The sequence below is a fragment of the Haplochromis burtoni genome, unplaced genomic scaffold, assembly GCF_018398535.1.
Source record: "Haplochromis burtoni strain Fernald_Lab_line unplaced genomic scaffold, NCSU_Asbu1 Contig_120, whole genome shotgun sequence".
Classification (NCBI taxonomy): domain Eukaryota; kingdom Metazoa; phylum Chordata; class Actinopteri; order Cichliformes; family Cichlidae; genus Haplochromis; species Haplochromis burtoni.
Genome location: NW_024582481.1, coordinates 1496273 through 1515468, shown reverse-complemented (window position 1 = coordinate 1515468; position 19196 = coordinate 1496273). Strand labels below are relative to the sequence as shown.

Sequence of the window (19196 nt, the reverse complement as noted above, 5' to 3'; positions counted from 1 at the left end):
AGATAGCTTGTAAGCTGCTGAAAGTTACATTAGTTAAGGTACTTGATAATACAACTAACATAGACCACATACATCTTATTTATAAAGTATGTTTTAATTATTTATTTGGGGATCGCATTATTGTAAGCAAGAGTTTGGTTTTTAAATAATTCTCGTTCAGATTTCAAGTGAAACTTACGGATGATTGTGATTTTAAAAATATGAACACAACAAATAGCAAAATCACATGATGAGGCAAAAGGCATCGCAATCGATGTGCTCTATGGACTTCTTTTGTCCGATCAGGACAATGAGTAGATTTCAGAGAGAATCGAGCGGCGTGTGGCTAAAAACATGGAGCAAAGTGTTGGGTCGCTTCAGGAGCAGGCTCTAAAGAGGAAGGAGAGGCTAAAGGCTCTAAGAGAGAAACAGCTTCATGTAAGTTTCTTTTATGGCGTTGGCGGTATGTTGCAAAGTGTAGCACAGGCCACAGAAACCCCGTCATTTTGACACTGAGGTGCCGTTAGCAGACTTAGCTTTTAGCTAATATTAGCATACTCGTGTGTAAAATCAGCCTTATTTTTAGCCCGTAGCTTTGTTAGTGAGCTGTCAAAGTTTCGATAAATTCGTTTAAATATAAACAGTTTTAGTAATTAATTGTTATTTTACTGGTATGTTTTGCATTTATTCTAATCTCATGTGATTGTTCTTGCACCGTGACATTCTCGTTGTGTTTTAGTTCGGTTTCATGTTAGGTCGCTGCTAGCGTCGACAGTTGAATTAAAACCGCTTCTCAAAGTCAGTTACAGTGATACTACATCAGATGTTGTACATTAACTACAGTCAGTTAGACTATAGCTCATTTACGACCCAGTTTACAATACTGTGCAAGAGTCTTGGGCCATCATTTCTCCTTTTTGCTTCCACGGTAGAAGCTGTGTTATGGTTTGGCGCTGCAGGTCAGCCAGTGGTGTTAGGGATCTTGTCAAAGTTGATGGAGTTATGAAAAAGGAAAAGTAGCATTTTGTTCCCCAATGCAAAATCATATGGAAAGTGTCTCATTGGGAACAGGTTTGCTTTTCAGCACGAGAGAGATCTCAAAAAGCTGCCAGTGCATTAAAAATATCACTGGATGGAAAAACACACAATGAAGCACTGTCAGTCAGACCAGATCTCAACATGAGGAGTGTGGGATCGTCTCGACAGAAACCAGAAAAGAAGACAGAGCTTTAAATGTCCTTCAAAAAGCCTGGAGAACTATTTCTGAAGACTACTTAAAGATGTTTCATCACTCATCCAAGTGACTTCTTCAGCCTCAGCTGACTGCAGGTTTTCCCAATCTTATAAACAGTACATTTGCATAATGACTGAAACTAGCACCACTGAAGGAACAATGGGCTGGGAGGTCAGATACCACAGTATCGAGCCAAAGTTCAGGTTTTATTTGTCATATAAAGGCAATGAAATTCTTAGGCTCAGAGCTCCCTCAGAATGGTGCATAGAAATGTAAAGTTGCAGATAAGTAGCATTTGGGTAAAAATAAAATAAACTATAAATAAAGAAAATATATTTACTAAAAATACTGTAGCAGATTTAGTGCAGAATTAATGGTATATACATGTAGAGTGTATCAGTGAATCAGGTGAGTGTTGGTGTATGTTTGTGTTGAGCACCCTGAGGAAGAAGAAAACAGTGATGATTGCCACTATAGTCTACATTTATCAAGTCACTATACTGTAGATGTATAAATAAATAGTTTTCAGATATTGTTTGTTTCTCATTTACTAATACTGATGCAGTGTAAATGGAACAAAAATAAACTTGCTAGTTAAAAAATGCATCATTTATGGTGAAAGTTGGAGAAACCTTGGTTAAAAAAATACGGTAGGGTAAATTCGGACTCCCTGTTATTTGGAGGATTTTGAGTAAAGTATGCAGGTACCTCAGTTTTATTAAATATGCCGAGAATAAATCAAAGCAGTCAGTTGTGTAGTAAATTTAAGCAGTGTGTTAGATGTGTTTGAGAATGAGTTCTTCATCATGTACAATCAGAACTGATGCTGCATTTGCTTCAGCACACCTCGGCTCTTGGACTACAGGACTCAGACGGGGATGTTGCACCAGATTTTCTGTCACTCCTCCACAGGGCTGCAGTCTGTGTTGAACAATTTAAAGGTTACACAATCATTGTCCGCCACTATGGCAGAGTTTCAATTCTAGTTATCAATTCATTTAGCAACAGGAAGGCCCATTCAATGCGAAAGCTACTGTTTTGGAAGCTGGATCACAACTTTCACTAAGCAAACGTTATCTAGTTTTGCTAGCAACAGCCGATAAATGATCATTGACATTCCTGCAGTGTGTCGTTGTTTTCCGTTTGTGCTGCGCTTCAAGAATGAGCCAGTACCCTGAATTGTTCTAGCAGGTGGTCAGGAAGTCTCTTCAGGAAAATGTAAGCTGGGAGTGGTTTGATATCCTTTGTTACAAGATGTGACATGGGCTCAATATTGTGCTTTTGGAATTTCTGCAAGCCTGTTTCATTCTTCACTTACACTGTTGTTTACAAATGAAAGGTTTAGTGTGTGACACCATCTCAGATGCATCATGACTAGAAACAAAGCTTTAAATGATCAGTATGAGTAATCAGAGTTGGATTAGTGGGGCTGATTTTAAATTACACATAGGTGTAAATGTAAGTGCGAATGTTTGTCTTTCTCTATGTGTTAGCCCTGCGACAGACTGGCGACCTGTCCAGGGTGCACCCTGCCTCTTGCCATATTGTAGTTGGGATAGGCTTCAGCAACCAACCCCCCTCCCACGCAACCCTGATAAGGATAAGCATAAGAGAATGGATGGAGTTCTCAGGGTTTATGAACTACTTCTCCTGAATAGCTCAGTGTCAAGAAATAATGCAGCTTAAAATGTAAATTCATTATTTGACTCTCAAATGACGAGTGACAACAAGCAGATATTAGTTTGTTTTTCTATGCAAACAGCATCATGTTTTTCTATGGTGCTGGAGCTAAAATGACCACATACATACCTTCACTTTCACCAGCCACTGCCAACACATTTCGTTTATGTAAATAATATAAAAGAAAAAATCATTTTCATTTTCTTATCATATGTTACAAAATGATTCTTCAGGGCAGATTACAATAATTTTTTAGTGTTTTTTTTTTTTCTTTTCTAGTTTGTACTCTAAGAATAATGAACAATTAATGCCGGTAATGTTAATAACTTTGATGTCCTTACAGGGGCGAGAGCAGGACGATGGGGAGCCTGAGAGCAAAAAAGCCACATTAGAAGAGGCCACTCAAGAGAAACACAGGTTGGTTCACTGCACCTCCCACAGAAAACAAAAACGCCTGTTATCTTTTAAATATTCGTCATAAAAGCTTGTCACTGCGTCTCCACTCATTGCTGTTACTCGCCCCTTTAGCTGAGGCTTTTTAAGCTGTGCAAACGGAACTGAAACTGACTCACAAGTACATCATCAGAGCATTTATCTGCCCTTTATCTAGACACCAATGCATGTCTCGGTGTAAGTTGTGAAATGCAGTATTTACACTTGGCTGGATCCCAGCCTTGTGCTAGTAGCTGCTCAAATAACCTTCAGCTTACTCAACTTATGTGCGTTCATTTGTAGGAAGGAGCAGCCATCTTTCCTGTCCTACAGGACCTTTTTTCCATTGTTTATATTTAATGACTGCACTGACGGCACCAAGGGAGTGCCTCTGTTTTTCCTCCAGTCCAACAGGGCAGATCTCTTTCATGCGAATGAGAAACTCGCTGTAAGGTTAAGAGCCCAACTTAGACATTTGTCTGCAACGAAGGCTAATTATTGCTCAATGTAGTCTGGAGGCTTTTTTTCTTTTTCTTATGTTTCAATTTGAGACTCATCTTTAGCAGGGTGCCAGTGTAATGTATCTTGGGATTGGTATTAAAATTTCATGGGGCATCAAATGACTAAACGAATGTATGAGGGAACAGAACAATCAAAATGTTTGTCCCAAGGTTATTCCAATTTTAATTTGTGAGAGCTTCACCAGTTTCAAATGTCAAAATGAATTCATTAAGATTGCGAAGAACCTTTTAGCTTCCTGTGTGATATCATGCATTCCTCCAAGCCTGTTCCACAAAAGGCACCAACCAAACCAGGCAGCTTTTCCTGTTAGATCTTGTTAGGTGTCAGGGTGTTTCCCTGTCTTTTCTTTTTTTAAAGATAGGTAAGTAGATTTAGAGTTCTTGGAAATGGCAAACAAGTTTTAAGAAATCTGAACTTGGAAACATTGTTGTTACATGTTAGTTTTTTGTTTTAATTTCACGTTTAAATTAAAGGAATTCTGGTAGCCTGGAATTATTTTTACTGGGGTTTGATGAAGCAGATAGCTTTATCAGTGCAAACATTTGAACACACTGCTGCACCTCCTCCTTAAAAACAGTTCACTCTAAACATTTTGAGAAAGCCAGACTTCGACCAGAGCTCTGAATTTATCACAGGTTCTCTTTGATGCTACGGTGTGCTTGAAGTGGAAATGTGTAAACACCGTCGAAAGGTTTGGAAGTGTAAAACTAAGAGACAGTCAGGAACAAAAAGCTTTTGAAGGGCGAAAATTTACATGAACTCTTTGTCCTGTTTTTTTTGTTCTGCTAAAGGGGGTGTGGGGTTGGAGGCGGGGGGAGGATTCCTGATAGATTAGTGGGTTATAATTCCCTCGAGTCGTAGCACAGTTTGTCTGTGACAAACCCTCTTAAAAAAAATAGCACAAAATCCCTGTGATAGACAGGTGACCTGTCGAGGTGTATCCCACCTCTCACCCAGTGACGGCTAGGATAGGCTCCAGCACCTCCACGACGTGGTCCTCAGATGATGACGCTGATGTTTCCTTTCTTCCCACTTACCTTGATGTTGCTCCCTACAGGAATTATTTTTTGTATTTTTGGAACTTTGCGTGCCACTTTAGCTCCATTCTTAGACAGTAGAGATTAGAATGACTTTGTGCTTGACGTTGTGACACTTATCCACCCTTTCCTCTGGCCCCGTATATACGTTAATTATTTAAACACAGTATAATGCATAATTTAGTTGAGGATTGTGCTAAATGTGTTCATGTTTCTTACATGTAGCAACATGTTTTGGGCTACATTTGTGCCTGTTTAATAGCTTGTTAATTGTAGAAAGCTGTCAGAAGATAAGGGGTAACAGAAGAGCTCCAACCCAAGCTTCAGGATGCCTGAGGAAGACATGTTGTGCTATCATTTTGAAAGCATTTCTATTTATTTCAGTTTTACGTGATGAAGGCTGATAAATGACTGCTTCTACTAACCTTTGAAGTGTATTGTGGCTGCTAGGAAAACCTGCTCTGCTTGCTTTTAAAGCAGTTTATCAGTATACCTCTGCATATCACATACATTTTACTGCAGTAACGATGTTTTAAATAAAGATGACATGTTAAGCTCATTACCAGGTCCATATTTTTCATTGTAGATGCTCCTACAATAGCTTTGCATGATTAACTATTTCAAATAGTCGTTTTTTTTACCATATACTAGACTTTTGTGCACTCTTTGAGCTGACTTTCTTCTCATTGGGTGCCTTTTGCAAAGATGCAACGATTTAAACAGCAGGCCGTGCTCCTTTCAGATAAGTGCAACAGAATGTCTTATTTCTATTTGTTGTGTTTGCAGTTTTAATGCTAAAAAAAAGTCCCTTTTAATAATCAGCTGGACAAACCAGCACAGTGCCTCCTTAAAACAGCCCCTTCAAGGTCTGATATGCTGGAGGTAGAGAAAGAGAGATGTGTGAATTAAAAGTGGACCTCAGGCGTCCAACCACAGAACATGACTAGCATTTTTGCCCACACCCATACAAGGCATTGGTCTGTCTTTTGGCAGCAGCAGGAGTCTGATGAATGCATCAAGAGTGTACGCTCTCAAGCTTCATCACAAATCCATGTTAAGCTCAGAGCAGCTGATAACTCTCTTGGTCGGTGCTTGGGCAGACGGTAGTTTACCTCTGCCTCTGGATCCTCGGTTTAATCTGCAGAGATGTCAGCTAAGCTTGCCAACAATTCCTCCATGTGGAGTTGTGATGAAAGACGGTATAATTCAACATCAAGGGAAGAATTCCTCAGCTGTTTGCTGCTCTCCTGCCCGGCGGCAGGTGGAACATGTTAATCAGAAGTGTTCACGGGAATAAAGAGGGACATTATACCCAACCTTCTTTAGACATTAGATGTGCAGCTGTGTAGGGATTGCAGATGGTCTTTTATGCTCTTTAGTCTCTGGTGGAGTATATTTGCCTACACTGCCACCTCCTGGAGGTCTAGAGTGTGGGTTAATGGTATGAAAAAAGCATTTTAAGAGCATTCAGACTTCTAATAGTAGTATCACATTAAGTGGTATTTTTTTCCACAGAGAACTGAAATTGAGGAATTACGCTCCAGAGGATGAAGAGCTAAAGGAAAGACAGGTGCCTAAAGCCAAACCAGCATCAGGTAAGAAATCTTCAATCAAAGGCGACCTTTAAAAAAACATTTAAAAAACACTTTTTGGTTTCAATGCTGCCTTACTGATTGTAGTTTTGACTCCTGTTGGCTATATAATGATAAGTATTTATTGTTTGCAGTGGAAGATAAAGTAAAAGATCAGTTAGAGGCAGCTAATCCAGAGCCCATCATTGAGGAAGTGGTGGGTACCCCTGTGTAAACGTGAGTTTTCTTCACTGAAGCATTTTTATCTGCCATGTTGAGTTTTTTCTTTTTCTTTCTTCAGGATTTAGCCAACCTTGCCCCAAGAAAACCAGACTGGTAAGACCTGTTTTCAAAATAGCTTTCCAAGCTGTATGGTGCATGATGAACTCTTGGTGTATTTTAAGATATTTCGTTAATGATTTTTTAAAAAATTGTAATTCTGGATTTAGGGATCTAAAGCGCGATGTGGCAAAGAAGCTGGAGAAGTTGGAGAGGAGAACACAGAGAGCCATCGCTGAGCTCATCCGTCAGTATTTCCTGTTATGTTTCTGCCTTTTATCACTACATTTTCGTGAAGCCACAGAGATGACTGTGCCTGAGCTGGGCATAATTTATTAGGCTAATTGCTCTGTGGTTGACAGACTCTGGAGGCTTGAAGCTGTCTGATAACATCAGAGGTGATTCTAAAAATAGGCAAAATGAGAGATACATCACAGGTTTAAGTCGAGTAGGAGATTTCCCATATTTTTATTGCGCGTAACTGATTACTGAAGACCTTTATTTAAAAGCATTTAAAGTACAGGAAGCCTGGTTTTGTTTTAATATGTATTAGGGACAGGTTTGTATTGTATGTTATTTCATCAAAAATATCAGATACATCTTTAAAAGTTAGTTTTAAAAAAATCATTATCCTCCTGTGATCTACAAGGCTGAATAAGATCTTACCTGGAAGATGGAAAACATTGTCTTAAGCTTATGATCAGAGGATGCGGTCAATGAATGAGTCAGATTGAGTGTTTGTGTGTATGTCTTTCCAGGTGATCGTCTGCGAGGCCATGAAGAGGAGTTGGCCGAAGCCGTTGGAGCCATCGGAGCAGAGGCGGGAGATTCAGACTGAATCCAAGATGTGACAGAAAACAAGGAGACTAAACAGAGATGCCCAAGATTTACTGCAGCAGTCACATCTGGGTTGTGCATACAGATTTAATTGTGCAGGGAGTAAAGCAGTGTTTCCTGTCAGGTCTTCAGTCGAGTCATAGCTTCTGTCCTTGTAGTACATTCTGTATATGTGTTTTTTTTGGAGATGCATTATTAATGAAACGGCCAATATTTTGTAAAATTAAAATATTGTTTTTTAAATTGCTGTCCATTTCATTTGTAATTTTTGCTGCCTTAAAAAAACTGAGGAAAACAGACAAATGTAAATATAAACAAAAACAAAATGCAGTGATTTGCAAATCATAATCTCGTAAACTGATGTTTCCATAGAACATAAAAGTTTAAACTGGATAATAGCATCTAAATGACATTGATATGTCTCTTGCATCTTATTTATCAGTTCATTTCAATTGTATTTGATATTTTTACTTTTTTTTTCTCCACCCCTGGTGAGCCTGAATCGGATAAGTGTAAGGAAATGGATTGATGGGCAAAAAGAAACTACACTACAGAGGCTCTGTGCCTCACATTGCACCTATTGCTTGGTCCTCCGTAAATGGTGTTCCATCAACATTTGACCAGAGATGTAAGAGCTACAACAGAAAATCCAAATGGAGATGGCATGTCAAATGCTACTGAGCATCAAATAAGAGAAAGAACACTTAAACACACATTTATTCAGAAAATGTTCTGAAAAGCATCATTTAGTGACACCTAAGCACTCATGGTAGTTACTGCAACACTAATGTCTTGCTACATTTGACTCAAAAGTTAGTTTTGAATCAGTGGGTGATAACATGACAAACTGTTATGAACAATAAGCTGTATTTTTGGTATGACATTCACTACTGCACGGACCTGAACTGAAATGCTCCTATCCTTTCACAATAAAGTGCATCTTTGATTTCAATAGGCCCAAACTGTCCTCGAGAAGGAGGATATTGCACAGCTGATTATTTTACCAGTCTAATACAAGGCTACCTGCTCCCTCCAACAGCTTCCCTCTTTACACAAAACTCTTATCAAAGATCTAAAAAGAAATTCAGTCACTGCTCATCTGAAACTCACACAAAAAAACTACACAAACATGTGACATAAATGTCATTGATATGAATAATAGCCCATAATAGACTCTCCTACACACTACAACCTTCAAAAATATACCACACTGGCGACGAAGCCTACAAACTACAGACATTTATAGCAGAATGACTAATACTGCAAAAAGTGAAGTGCTGATATTGTGGCTCTGGAAGCTTATCAAACCTGTATGAGCAGGTTTGTAGCTCTAAACACTGATGATCACAGGAAACGACAGATCCTGGATTTTTGCATTTAAGAAACTGAGCTAGAGTGATCAGAGGAAGCATCAAAGTTCTGACAGTGGGACGAGTTAGATGATGTTTTGGCACTCGGAGTGGAAGAATAAATATGCCTGCATGCAGATTTTAATAATAATAATAAAGGGAACAGAAGCAGAAAATGGCAAAGCGGAGAATAAAATCCTCAATACTTAACCTTGATTGCAGGCTGGCATTTGGTGCCAAGTAGACGCCTGCAGATTTAGCCCTTGAGCACGATTGCTCGTAATCTTGTTGATAGTGTGGAGTTTTCATTTGCTGGTACTGACTGATTCATTCATTGCTAGTGGTTCAAGGCTGTCAGTCACACTGTCCTCCACCCGATTCAATCTTCCTGGCAGCAGGACCCAGTTCCACCTTGCACACCCTCTGAGCAAACTTCAGCGAGCACAAGGTCTCTCCCACATTACTCTCCAGAGCAGAAACCTTTAGTAAAACAATTTGAACAAAAATGATGCTCCTTATAAGAATTTATATTTACTGTAAATGATCACAGGCTTATACATCAGGTATTAAGTAGGACTGGAGCAGTAATCTTACCTGCACAACCATGACAGTCTTGCTGCCCTTTCCCAGGGAGTCTTGCAATAAATAAGTAAGACGGGAGTTCCTGAAGGGGATGTGTGTCTGCCGAGCCCTAAGTGCCTGAATTACGTCTCCCAGTGCCAGCAAAGAGCGGTTAATATTCTGGGCCTCTTTCAGCCTCTCTCCCTCTGCACCGGACTTCCACACCCTCTCCGAGCCAGCCAGGTCCACCAGGTTCAACTTGCCTGGGGAGCGAAAAAGTAATGTCAGCAATAAAGTCAGTCATTCCAACAAAGACTCATACCAGATGTTTGTCTTATACACTTAACCCCTGCTTCTCATCCCAACCTTTACACACTGATACCCGTGTGAAGAGACAGTTTTAAAGGGTAAATTCACAGCCTGCCCTCACCTAAATTTAAAGTAGGTATTAGACTGTAAACCATGATAATAAGTGATATTAAGTGGCTTGGACGAGTCAAAACTCCATTTTCTGTCAGAGTAAAGATGTTTAATTACACATTTAATTCCTGAGATATCTAAATGTAAGATAAAGGAAGTGAAATTTCACTAACACATCTACAAGATAAAGATTTTTCTACATGACAAATGTGTAAAATTACAGAAAGACTTCTAGTAGCTCACTGCCGCAACTGTCCCTCAATCATAAAACATAAAATAGCATGAATGGCTGTGGGGGTGGACTTGAAAAAACTTGAAAAACAATACAGGCAAAAGTCCAAAAATGTATTCGCTCCTTTATATTTTCCAAAGCTGTCCAGCGGGCTGGATTGGAGTTTTTGATGTGCTGATTCTGACCCCCGCACCTTATGTTTGACACCCTTGTGTAAACGTTCCATCTTAAAGCAGAAATGCATTAATAGCTGACCTGTGGTTTTGGAACCAGTGGCGAGGTCAGTGCCCTGAACAGTGATACAAAGCAGGGCATGGGAGCGGGAGCTGTGCTGGTTCATCTGAGTGCCAAAGGTAATCCTGTTCCTTCGGGCTGTTGCTAGAATCTGGATTAGCACACAATCAATTAGCATAAGTGTAATCATTTTTCTAATGCTGAATCATAATTCAAAAAATTGCATCTGTGTGGGTGTTTGAAAACAAATAAAAAGAAGAGAAGCAAACATTTTTTTTACCTTTTTGATGTGCTGAAAGCTCTTTACTTCGATGACCCTGAGGCCCGGCACGTGCAGCTGTCCTGTTCCATCCGGGTTGATCTTTATGTCCAGTTTCTCTCCATCTTTACTCAGCAGGTCTCTAAAATACAAAATACAAGTAGCCACATCTACAAGTGGTAGTTATTATTTAGGTAAGGCTCTATCGAAAGAAAAAAAGGAGGAAGGCTGTACCTTAGCACCTCATTGTAGATCTCCACAGAGCTGACTGTGACACTGTAAGACCACATGTCCTTCCTCTCCTCAATCTCACTGAAGAGATGTTTCAGTGCTCGCTGGTTGATACCTGGGTTTTCCACAGTACCCTGGAAATAAAAAGGGTACTTAGCTTGTATATTAAACCTTTAAATGTCTATTATGAGTAGCACGTACAGTAATCAGTGTTTTACCTCCATAGTGTAGGTTTTTCCAGAGCCCGTCTGTCCGTAAGCAAATATGCAGACGTGGTATCCATCGATGCAGGACGTCACAAGAGGTTCAATCTCCTGGAAGACCTGAGGAAACCAAAATAAAGGTTAGCGGTCTTCCCGCTGTACATTAATACTTCCTTCACACGTGTCATCTTTATTACCTCTTCCTGTGTGGACTGTGGGTGGAAGACTTTGTCCATTTCAAAGATGCGAGCCTTTCCTTTGCTCAGCACCGAGAGCGAGGACTCGTTGTTGGGGTCCGTCGTCACGACCACCGAGTGGTCCTCTCCGTGCTGGTCCTCCTTTAGCACTGGCTTCACGCGACACAGCACGCGAATGTTGCCTGCAAACAGGGAGCTCGCTCAGTGATGCTGATTTTACTTGGTGCGGCCAGTTTGAATCTTTCAGTGTTATACCTTTAAGCTCCACCAGCTGCTCGTGATACTTCCTGCGCAGTGCGACTTCTTTCCTGTATTTCTCCAGGAGATCTTTGTTGGCTTCAGACATCTCACTAATAGCAGCTGAAATCTGCAACATCAAAAGACAAAAAAAAAACAAAACCCAAAAACCCTCCATCATGAAACCTTTTGATTTGGTCAGATAGGCAAATTTATTAAACGTAGCTCTCAAGGCACCACATACCTGTTTTTTTGCTTCGCTGATAGCTGCTCCATAAAACTCTGAGAAATTTCGAACCTGGCTCCTCAGGCTGGCGTAGTCTGTCTTCATAGAGCGTAAAGTTGGAGGAAGTGATGTCAGACGCTTCTGCAAGCCTGATAAAAGGCAAAAAAAAAAATCCAGTTTTTTCAAATCCAGTTGCTTTTTGATTTCAATTCCTCTTGGAGAAACCAAGAGTTCTTTTCCTGGAGGTTCAGTTACTCACTGAAGAATTGGTCCTGCAGGTTCTGAAAGTGTTCTGCTGAGCAGTTTGCAGCAGCCTTCACAGCCTCCTCCTTCCTCTCCTCCAAGTGGCCGATCTCTTTCAGCAGCTCCTCTTTCAGTTTACTGATTTCTCGTTCATACGCCGCAATCTGTAAGAGGTTCAGCAGAGCAGCTTGTCAGTCTGTGAGCTCGACTACTGCAGTATGTGCAGATTCTGCTCTGCAATCAGTTCTTCTGTGAATGAAACTGTGAATTTCCAGCAGCAACACAGAAACATCCTCCTTCTGACTTTAATTATCCATCCTGTGATGATGTGTTAACTAAACAGGGTGTTTTTTGATTTATACCTCTTTTTTGGAACTTCTTCCACCCAACAGCTAACAAAGGTAATTCATTTCTTTATTTGCTGCTGCCTGTGACAAAAGCTCAAACATTGGTGGAGCACATTGTCCCTACTTGTGCAAATGGTACTGCCAATGTTCGTCACCTTGTGTTGCAGATTACAGCTGTATTCGTCTGACTTCCTGATCTGTTCCTCCAGCTGTTTGCACCGCTCATTCTGACCGGACAGCCTTTCGGACAACAACTCATTCCTCTGTCTGGCTTTGGTTAGCTGCTTTACTGTGGCTGGAGATTCCACCTCCACGGTCTGCGTGACATACTGGCAGAGAAGATACATCTAGTTAGGGGCATTTTTTCTAAAATAATATGAAAAGATATTGTCAGTATACCCAAATCAAATTATCTACATTATTAATTCTTTATATGTGTGTTTCTACTCAACAATATAAGTTACGAAATCAGTCACAAAGCATTTCTGTCATTTTCTTCATCATCTTGAAAAGTTTATGGCCATTGTTCAAATCCATTTTAAAAATTCTCCAAAATAAGATTTACCTTAATAACGGGCTCCTTGCCTCGCTCTCTATCCAACTCCAGCTGTAGGTCTCTCACTCTGTCCTCTCTCTTCCTCAGCTCCTCGCCTCTTCTCCACTCGCTTTGTTCACTCCGTCGCTCCATTTGCGACAGCTGCTCAGCACGCTGCTGTAGGGAGAGCTCCAGCTGCTGCACTCTGCCACGGAGGTTCTCATTTTCCTAAAGCAAAGTAGATTACAAGTGTAAGAAGGCCTAAACTGAATGTCTGTGAGCACTCAGCTGTGCTGGTCCCTCTCACCTTGATGAGCATGGTGCTCGACTGGGAGGGGATGGTTGAGAGCTGCTGCAGGAGGCCTTGAGTTACGCTCAGGCTCTGTTTCAGACTCTCATTCTCTGCTGACAGACACAGGACCCGCTTCTCCGAGTCTGTGGCCCCCTGAGGACATGAAACATAAGGCTGAGGACCAACATATTAACAGAAAAAATCCCATCATTTATCAGAAAAATGTCTATTTAGTATATGTATACATTTAGGTCAATGTTTTTTTTTTTTTAAAGTAATTTCTAGTTAAGGTTTTGTACAAGGCAAGCAGACCACTGCTTGGCTATTTTTAACTTGGTCGTGTGGCAGCTCAGCTGATGAAGTGGACACTCACAAAGACTTGAGAAACGATTAAGTCAATAGTTTGACCGTGCAGCTCTTACAGTGGCTGTTCTCAGTCTTGACAGCTCCTCCTCACGCTCCTCGATGCAGCTCTTCAGCTCATCAATCTGTGCAAAATTACAAAACCATGTTTTTTACAGACATTTAAAACTAAAATTTACTTTTATTACATGTAACATAATGTCAAGCTGATGATTTATGTGCACATATTTTTTACTTTTTATATTTTGTGATATATTTTGAGAGACCCTTCCAGAAAGGCAGCATAGAATAGATAACAGAACGACAGTGTAACACCCAAGAGGATATGTTTGTGCTTTAACTGGATTAGCCTTTTTCAGTATATACATGCATTCATAATAAAACAAAATCTAAAAACTCACTGAAAGTTACAGAGCAACTTTGGATTTCAGGTGGCATTTTTTCTTGCTTAAATTGGTCTAGCCTAGGAGCTAACTAGTAAGGAGTGGTCTACCTGCTGTTGAAAGGTTTGTATTCGAGAGTGTCTGTCCCTTTCCTTCTGCTCCAGCTGGGAGTGCAGCAAACGGAGTTCTCCTCTCAGCCTACTCCTCTCACCCTGCAGGCCGTGCAGGGACTGCACCAGCCTGTGAACCCCAGCTTGTGCCCCTTCATCACTACTAGACTCACCTGGTGGACACAAATAACATCCATTATAATCATCAGCTTAAGTGCAAACTAGGTCTTTGTAAACATATTAATGTTATGCCAGTCACAAATAGTCAGAATCAATAACATCTGAACTTCCACTCACTCGTTTTCTTTTTTAAATGCAGTAATTTTAATTTAATACCACTTCTACAGTGCACCTAAAAGCTTCCAAGTGACTGTAATATTAATGAAAATGAAAAGTGTGCTGAAAGCTCCCTCACCCACCATGTGAAAAATGCAACAACCTATAAAAAAGGAGCCTATTGTCCAACAAGAACCTGAGCTGCATGCCCGACAGCTTTTAATCGCTTTCCTCCTCCTCAATGATTCATCGGGTTCTGTCACGTCTAATTTTCCTTGCTGGGCTCTTTGCTAATTTTATCAACGCGTTATGTCAGATTTCATTGCTGTATCAAAAAGAGGTGGTGGTGCAAGATATTGAAAAACAAAAAGGAGACGAGGCCACAGCTGTGAATTAGTGGTGCAGGCGTAAATGTGTTGGCAAGCACTTGAGGCTGCAGAGGTACTAATGTAACGATGTCAATTTTAAGACAGCAGCTTGAAATGGCGCATGAAAATGTATGTTAAACTCTGATAAATGTCATCTGCATGCAGGGCAAACCATTCGGTTTAAATACTGAATGAAAGATCACAGACAAAGATACAAACTGGTTTAGCTGCTGCACACCCAAGAGGCACAGAACCAGTCCTGCATGACACTAAACAAGCAAACCAGACAGACTTGTAACCCTGGGACGTAGGCCTTGGGTTATTTTTAGTCCAACACGTTTACACGTGCTGCCTAGCATGTGCCCGACCTTGTAAGTGCATTTGCAGGAAATAAAACAGCACTAACAGCCCTGTTTTATTCATGACAAAGAGTCACTGAGTCGCTACACAAGTACCACAAAGTCTCACCGCATACTCACGCATCTTTATGCAGAAACTACAGAGCCAGCACTCAAGGCCTTAAACACGCCTACTTATAGAGATGCTTATAATCTGGTTTGGGTTATCATGCATATTGAGGTATTCCTCTGAGGCTATATAAGTGAGCTTGAGATCTACAGAGCTGTTAACAACCTGACCATATGCACAACACCAAGGGAGAGAATACACTGCTGCGATGTCAAAGAGCCATTTGGTCAAATCTGAAGCACATCAGATACAAACATCTAAAGCTCTGTGGTCAGTTGCAGCTGTACAGTGTCTGTCTGGCTTCTGTGACATCATTACTGCCAAACGTCTTGCATCCTAATAAATCTGATTAACCTGTTTTTCTACAAAAGTGCTGCCTCGCATGTACTTTGTGTTCCCAGTTAGATAAAATCAAATTCTTTTCTAAAGCTGGGTAGGTGGACAACTTAAAAGGCACACACCCACATTAAATGTAGTTGAACTACATAATACCCCATGACAATGAACCAAAACACTTAGTCATCATGCTTTAAATCTCTCGTTCTCAATGCTCTTCACATTTTTTAAGCAGTAATGGAATATTGTAGAATTTTCTCCACTGTAACAGAGAGAACATGAGCCCTGTCTTATTTAAAATACAGAACCCAGTCCATTCGTTTTCATTCATTGTCCTGCTAATTCATCTTCCTCCAACTACCCACTCTGGAATCTCATAAATCTACCTTCAGACATGTGTAATTTTCACCACCTCTTTTCCCACCAGCTGAGTGGATGCGTTTATTGAAACAGCCCCTTGACCTTTTCCTCATTTTTGTCTCACACACTCCATGACAATCCACCGCAATCTCACGTTCCCCTTATTTTCCCTTCCCCCATCGCTCCTTCCCTCCCCCCTCTATCATATCTCCTCCTTTTCTCCAACCTCATCCCAGCTCTCTCACCCTCGCTCAGTGGACTGGGGCACTGTTGCTGGCTGATGGCCTCTTCCAGACTGCTGATGATGCTGTTCTTGTCCCGGAGACGCTGGCGGTAGGAGGCTCGGAGAGCCTTCATCTGGCGGCGGTGCTGGACTCGGTGCCTCTTCAGCTGGATCCGGTACTGGTCAGCCTGCTGCTGCAGTTGCTGGAAATGGGAGTACTGCTCCAGAAAACTCAGCAAGTGGGACATCACTGCCACCAGGGGAGACTCTGCCAACTATGCAGCGAAGAGCGCACACAAACACACGCACATAAACCTTAGTAATGTGCAGAATGCCCCGGTTTGGGCAAATCGAGCTCGTGTTATTCTGTCCTACATCAGTTGGACACTTGTTACCTTTCCTGTTGTTTCGAGCTGAACCTGGGAAGCTCTTCTCTTCTCAGCATCCTGCTTGAAAGATAGAAAAGCGGCCAGAGGAGTGCAAGCTGGGATGTCAGGGGCGTCTTCCTCATCTTCATCGCTCATTTCATCTGTGTCACTGCTGCTGCCTGGATGACATCGCATCACACAAGCAATAGAGTCAAGGAATGTATGTACTTATTGATCTCTTGTAGACAAAAACAAAAGTGTTATTCCTAAATACTTTCATTTTATGGTTAAAAATGCCCTGAAAGACTATTTGAGCACCCACTTGATTCACTAAAGCGAGCACAAGCTTTTTTTCCCACTTTGGGGGTGTGGCCATCTCTCCTCCTGCTCCTTGTTTCCATGGAAACAGGTCCTGGCTCCTGAGCACAGCATCATATATAAGAGTCAGTAACACAGTAAAATAGACATGCATACAGCAGCATTGTATACATCTTTTGTTAGTGAGCTTATGGCCTGCATGTCCCCCCCCCCATTTATTTATTTCAATAGAGAACCCCCGAGGCTGGACATGATATGGCTAGACGTACATCTGGGGAATCTCCACACGCCCCTTCCAAGGCTTCCTCCTCCTCCTCCTTCTTAAAGACAGTGTAGAAGATGTAGACCAAAAGGGAGTAAAAGGCATACATCTCCACGCTGCCCAAGAGTCTCTATAGATGACAAATGAGGTCATTAATAGCACGCATCTTTACAAAGGTGGAGAAAAGCAGAATTTTATTTTTGTACTCTTATACTAACAAAACATTTAATATCAATGATTTTTAAAGGTTACATAATAACAAAATCTAGTGCAAATACACAATGACTTCTACAGAGGTGAAACATTGTTTCTATTGTAACAATCGCTCTGTTCCATCACAATAAAACGCTTCGACTTCTTTACCTTATCAAATGAATTCTCCTCTTTGGTGTCGACTCTCCGACATTCCAATCGTTCGTATTCCACTTTCAGCTTCCATCTGTATTCCCAGTGATGACTCTTCCCATGCAGCTCTTGTTCTCAGAGCTGCAACAGCATCTCACAGCTGTGTGCAGCTCCTCTGTGCCTCCTTCCCAACCGTCCTCTCCTCTCTCCTCCCCTTTGTTCCATCTACAGGCTGCATCTGCAGCGAGCATGCTCAGTGCAGTTTCCCGATGCGCTGCAGTGGTGAAGTGACAGATACAGGCAGTCATGGAGACAGATTGAGGTTGTAGGTTTGATGCCAGCGGTCGCAGTCAGGGGTGACAGTGACCATAAAAGGTGCTCGGAAAAATCAGAAGCTGCAGCTTCATGCATCTGAAAACATCGGAATGGTTTCAAGGAGTAAAAAAGTGGTTTAACAATGATAGATAGCACAACAGTGAGATGGCTGTCAGGTTTTACATGTTTGTTTATTTAACAAGTTAAATACAAAATGTCAAACTTCTAAATGGTCAAAAAATAGAAAACTAACACTTTAAAAGGCAACAATTACCATAACATTTTGGATTTCCCACAAAAATGGTAAAAAGCATCAGTGTTCATCTTTTCCCTGAAGACTGACATAGGCAGTCCCAGAGAAAGGCACAGATGCTTGCACATATACTGCAAAAAGGAAAAACTGCTGAGGAAGCTGCTCACACCCCTGAAATCTTTAGGGAGCCTCTGCAGCGTCCACTACAAATGACTGTAAGGAATATCAATATCTCACAAGGTCAATGTAAATGACATGGGACACAGTGAAACGAGGGTGGTTTAAACAGGCCAGGTTGTTTCAAGTACCAAGACAGCTGATACAAACCAAGAAAGTTTTTTTTTTCCTTCTTTAAATTAACTGATAAGAATCAAACAGTTGTGATGAGATAAGGGCTGGGCCAAAACCTTCTGCCACTGCAGATTTTTTTTTCTTAAACAGACATCGTGCTGAGTTTGCAGAACAAATATCACCCAGACTCTGAGGCAGCTGGAAACCACAACATTAAAACTGTTAGAAGAGCCGGAAGATGGAAGAACACTGCTAAAAAGGAAATTCATACAGGAAGTTCAAATATACAAATGACATCTTTAGAATAGTCAAACACAACATATGTTAAGTAGACTTCTACAAAAAGGGTATCTTCAGTCATGGTCTCTTGGTTTGGCTGTATGTTCCAGAAAATGCAGAGGCAAGCAAAAACAAGCATTACAAAAAGGACTATTGTAATATTCATGCTGTGGTACTATCATGCTGGAAAATTTTCCCATCTTTAATTTCATCCAGAATTATTTCTTTAATGTTTGGAAATTCTTCTAAATTACTGTTTATATTCTTCCCTGTTTAAAACTGTGCTTTCCTTTAGTACATGTGCTCTCTGAGACGATGAACCACAAATCCTGATGCTTTTCCCTGAACCTCCCTATATCGCTTATTTATTTTTATAGGAAATAGGAATAGGAAATCCCAGTCACCCTAAAATCCAATTTTTAAATCCTATTAAAAGTTTCAGCTTCCCACACCCTCAGCTGGCACCTTCAGTTTCTTGGGTTTTTTAATAGATACGTTTCAAATTCATAAATCATGTTTAACTTTTTGGTACCGCCCTCAACAACCCCCCACCCGCAAACTTATTTCTTACATCCTTGATTCCTCTCCTAGTGAGGTGAGGATAAGACATCATCACACACATAGAAACAGTATGGGTCTTACAGAGCAGGTAGACAAAGGTCAGAGGAGACAAGGAGGCAAAAGGTAGAGATATGAGACAAGCCCACAACAAACCCCCTTACCTTCAAAACAGGATTTTTT

The 19196-nt window shown here is 40.9% G+C and overlaps 2 protein-coding genes across 2 annotated transcripts; one reads left to right on the top strand and one right to left on the bottom strand.

Moving 5' to 3' along the window:
* The first annotated feature begins 263 nt into the window (after positions 1–263).
* ccdc12 (coiled-coil domain containing 12) lies at positions 264–7814 on the top strand. Its single transcript, XM_005934795.3, has 7 exons — positions 264–417; positions 3237–3310; positions 6400–6479; positions 6611–6672; positions 6757–6791; positions 6905–6981; positions 7493–7814. The coding sequence occupies exons 1-7, from the start codon at positions 334–336 to the stop codon at positions 7570–7572; spliced, it is 492 nt and encodes a 163-aa protein (XP_005934857.1). The 5' UTR covers positions 264–333; the 3' UTR covers positions 7573–7814.
* On the bottom strand, positions 7606–17532 carry si:ch211-257p13.3 (kinesin-like protein KIFC3). The gene is made up of 20 exons (XM_005934796.2): positions 17336–17532; positions 16980–17102; positions 16715–16811; positions 16420–16571; positions 16047–16299; positions 13994–14166; positions 13560–13625; positions 13153–13290; positions 12876–13073; positions 12466–12639; positions 11980–12127; positions 11739–11869; positions 11513–11624; positions 11258–11439; positions 11076–11180; positions 10861–10991; positions 10648–10768; positions 10389–10518; positions 9515–9744; positions 7606–9400 (listed from the first exon to the last, which is right to left on the bottom strand). Exons 2-20 carry the CDS (start codon positions 17079–17081, stop codon positions 9275–9277), a joined length of 2769 nt encoding a protein of 922 aa, XP_005934858.1. The 5' UTR covers positions 17082–17102; positions 17336–17532; the 3' UTR covers positions 7606–9274.
* Between the last annotated feature and the right edge of the window lie 1664 nt (positions 17533–19196).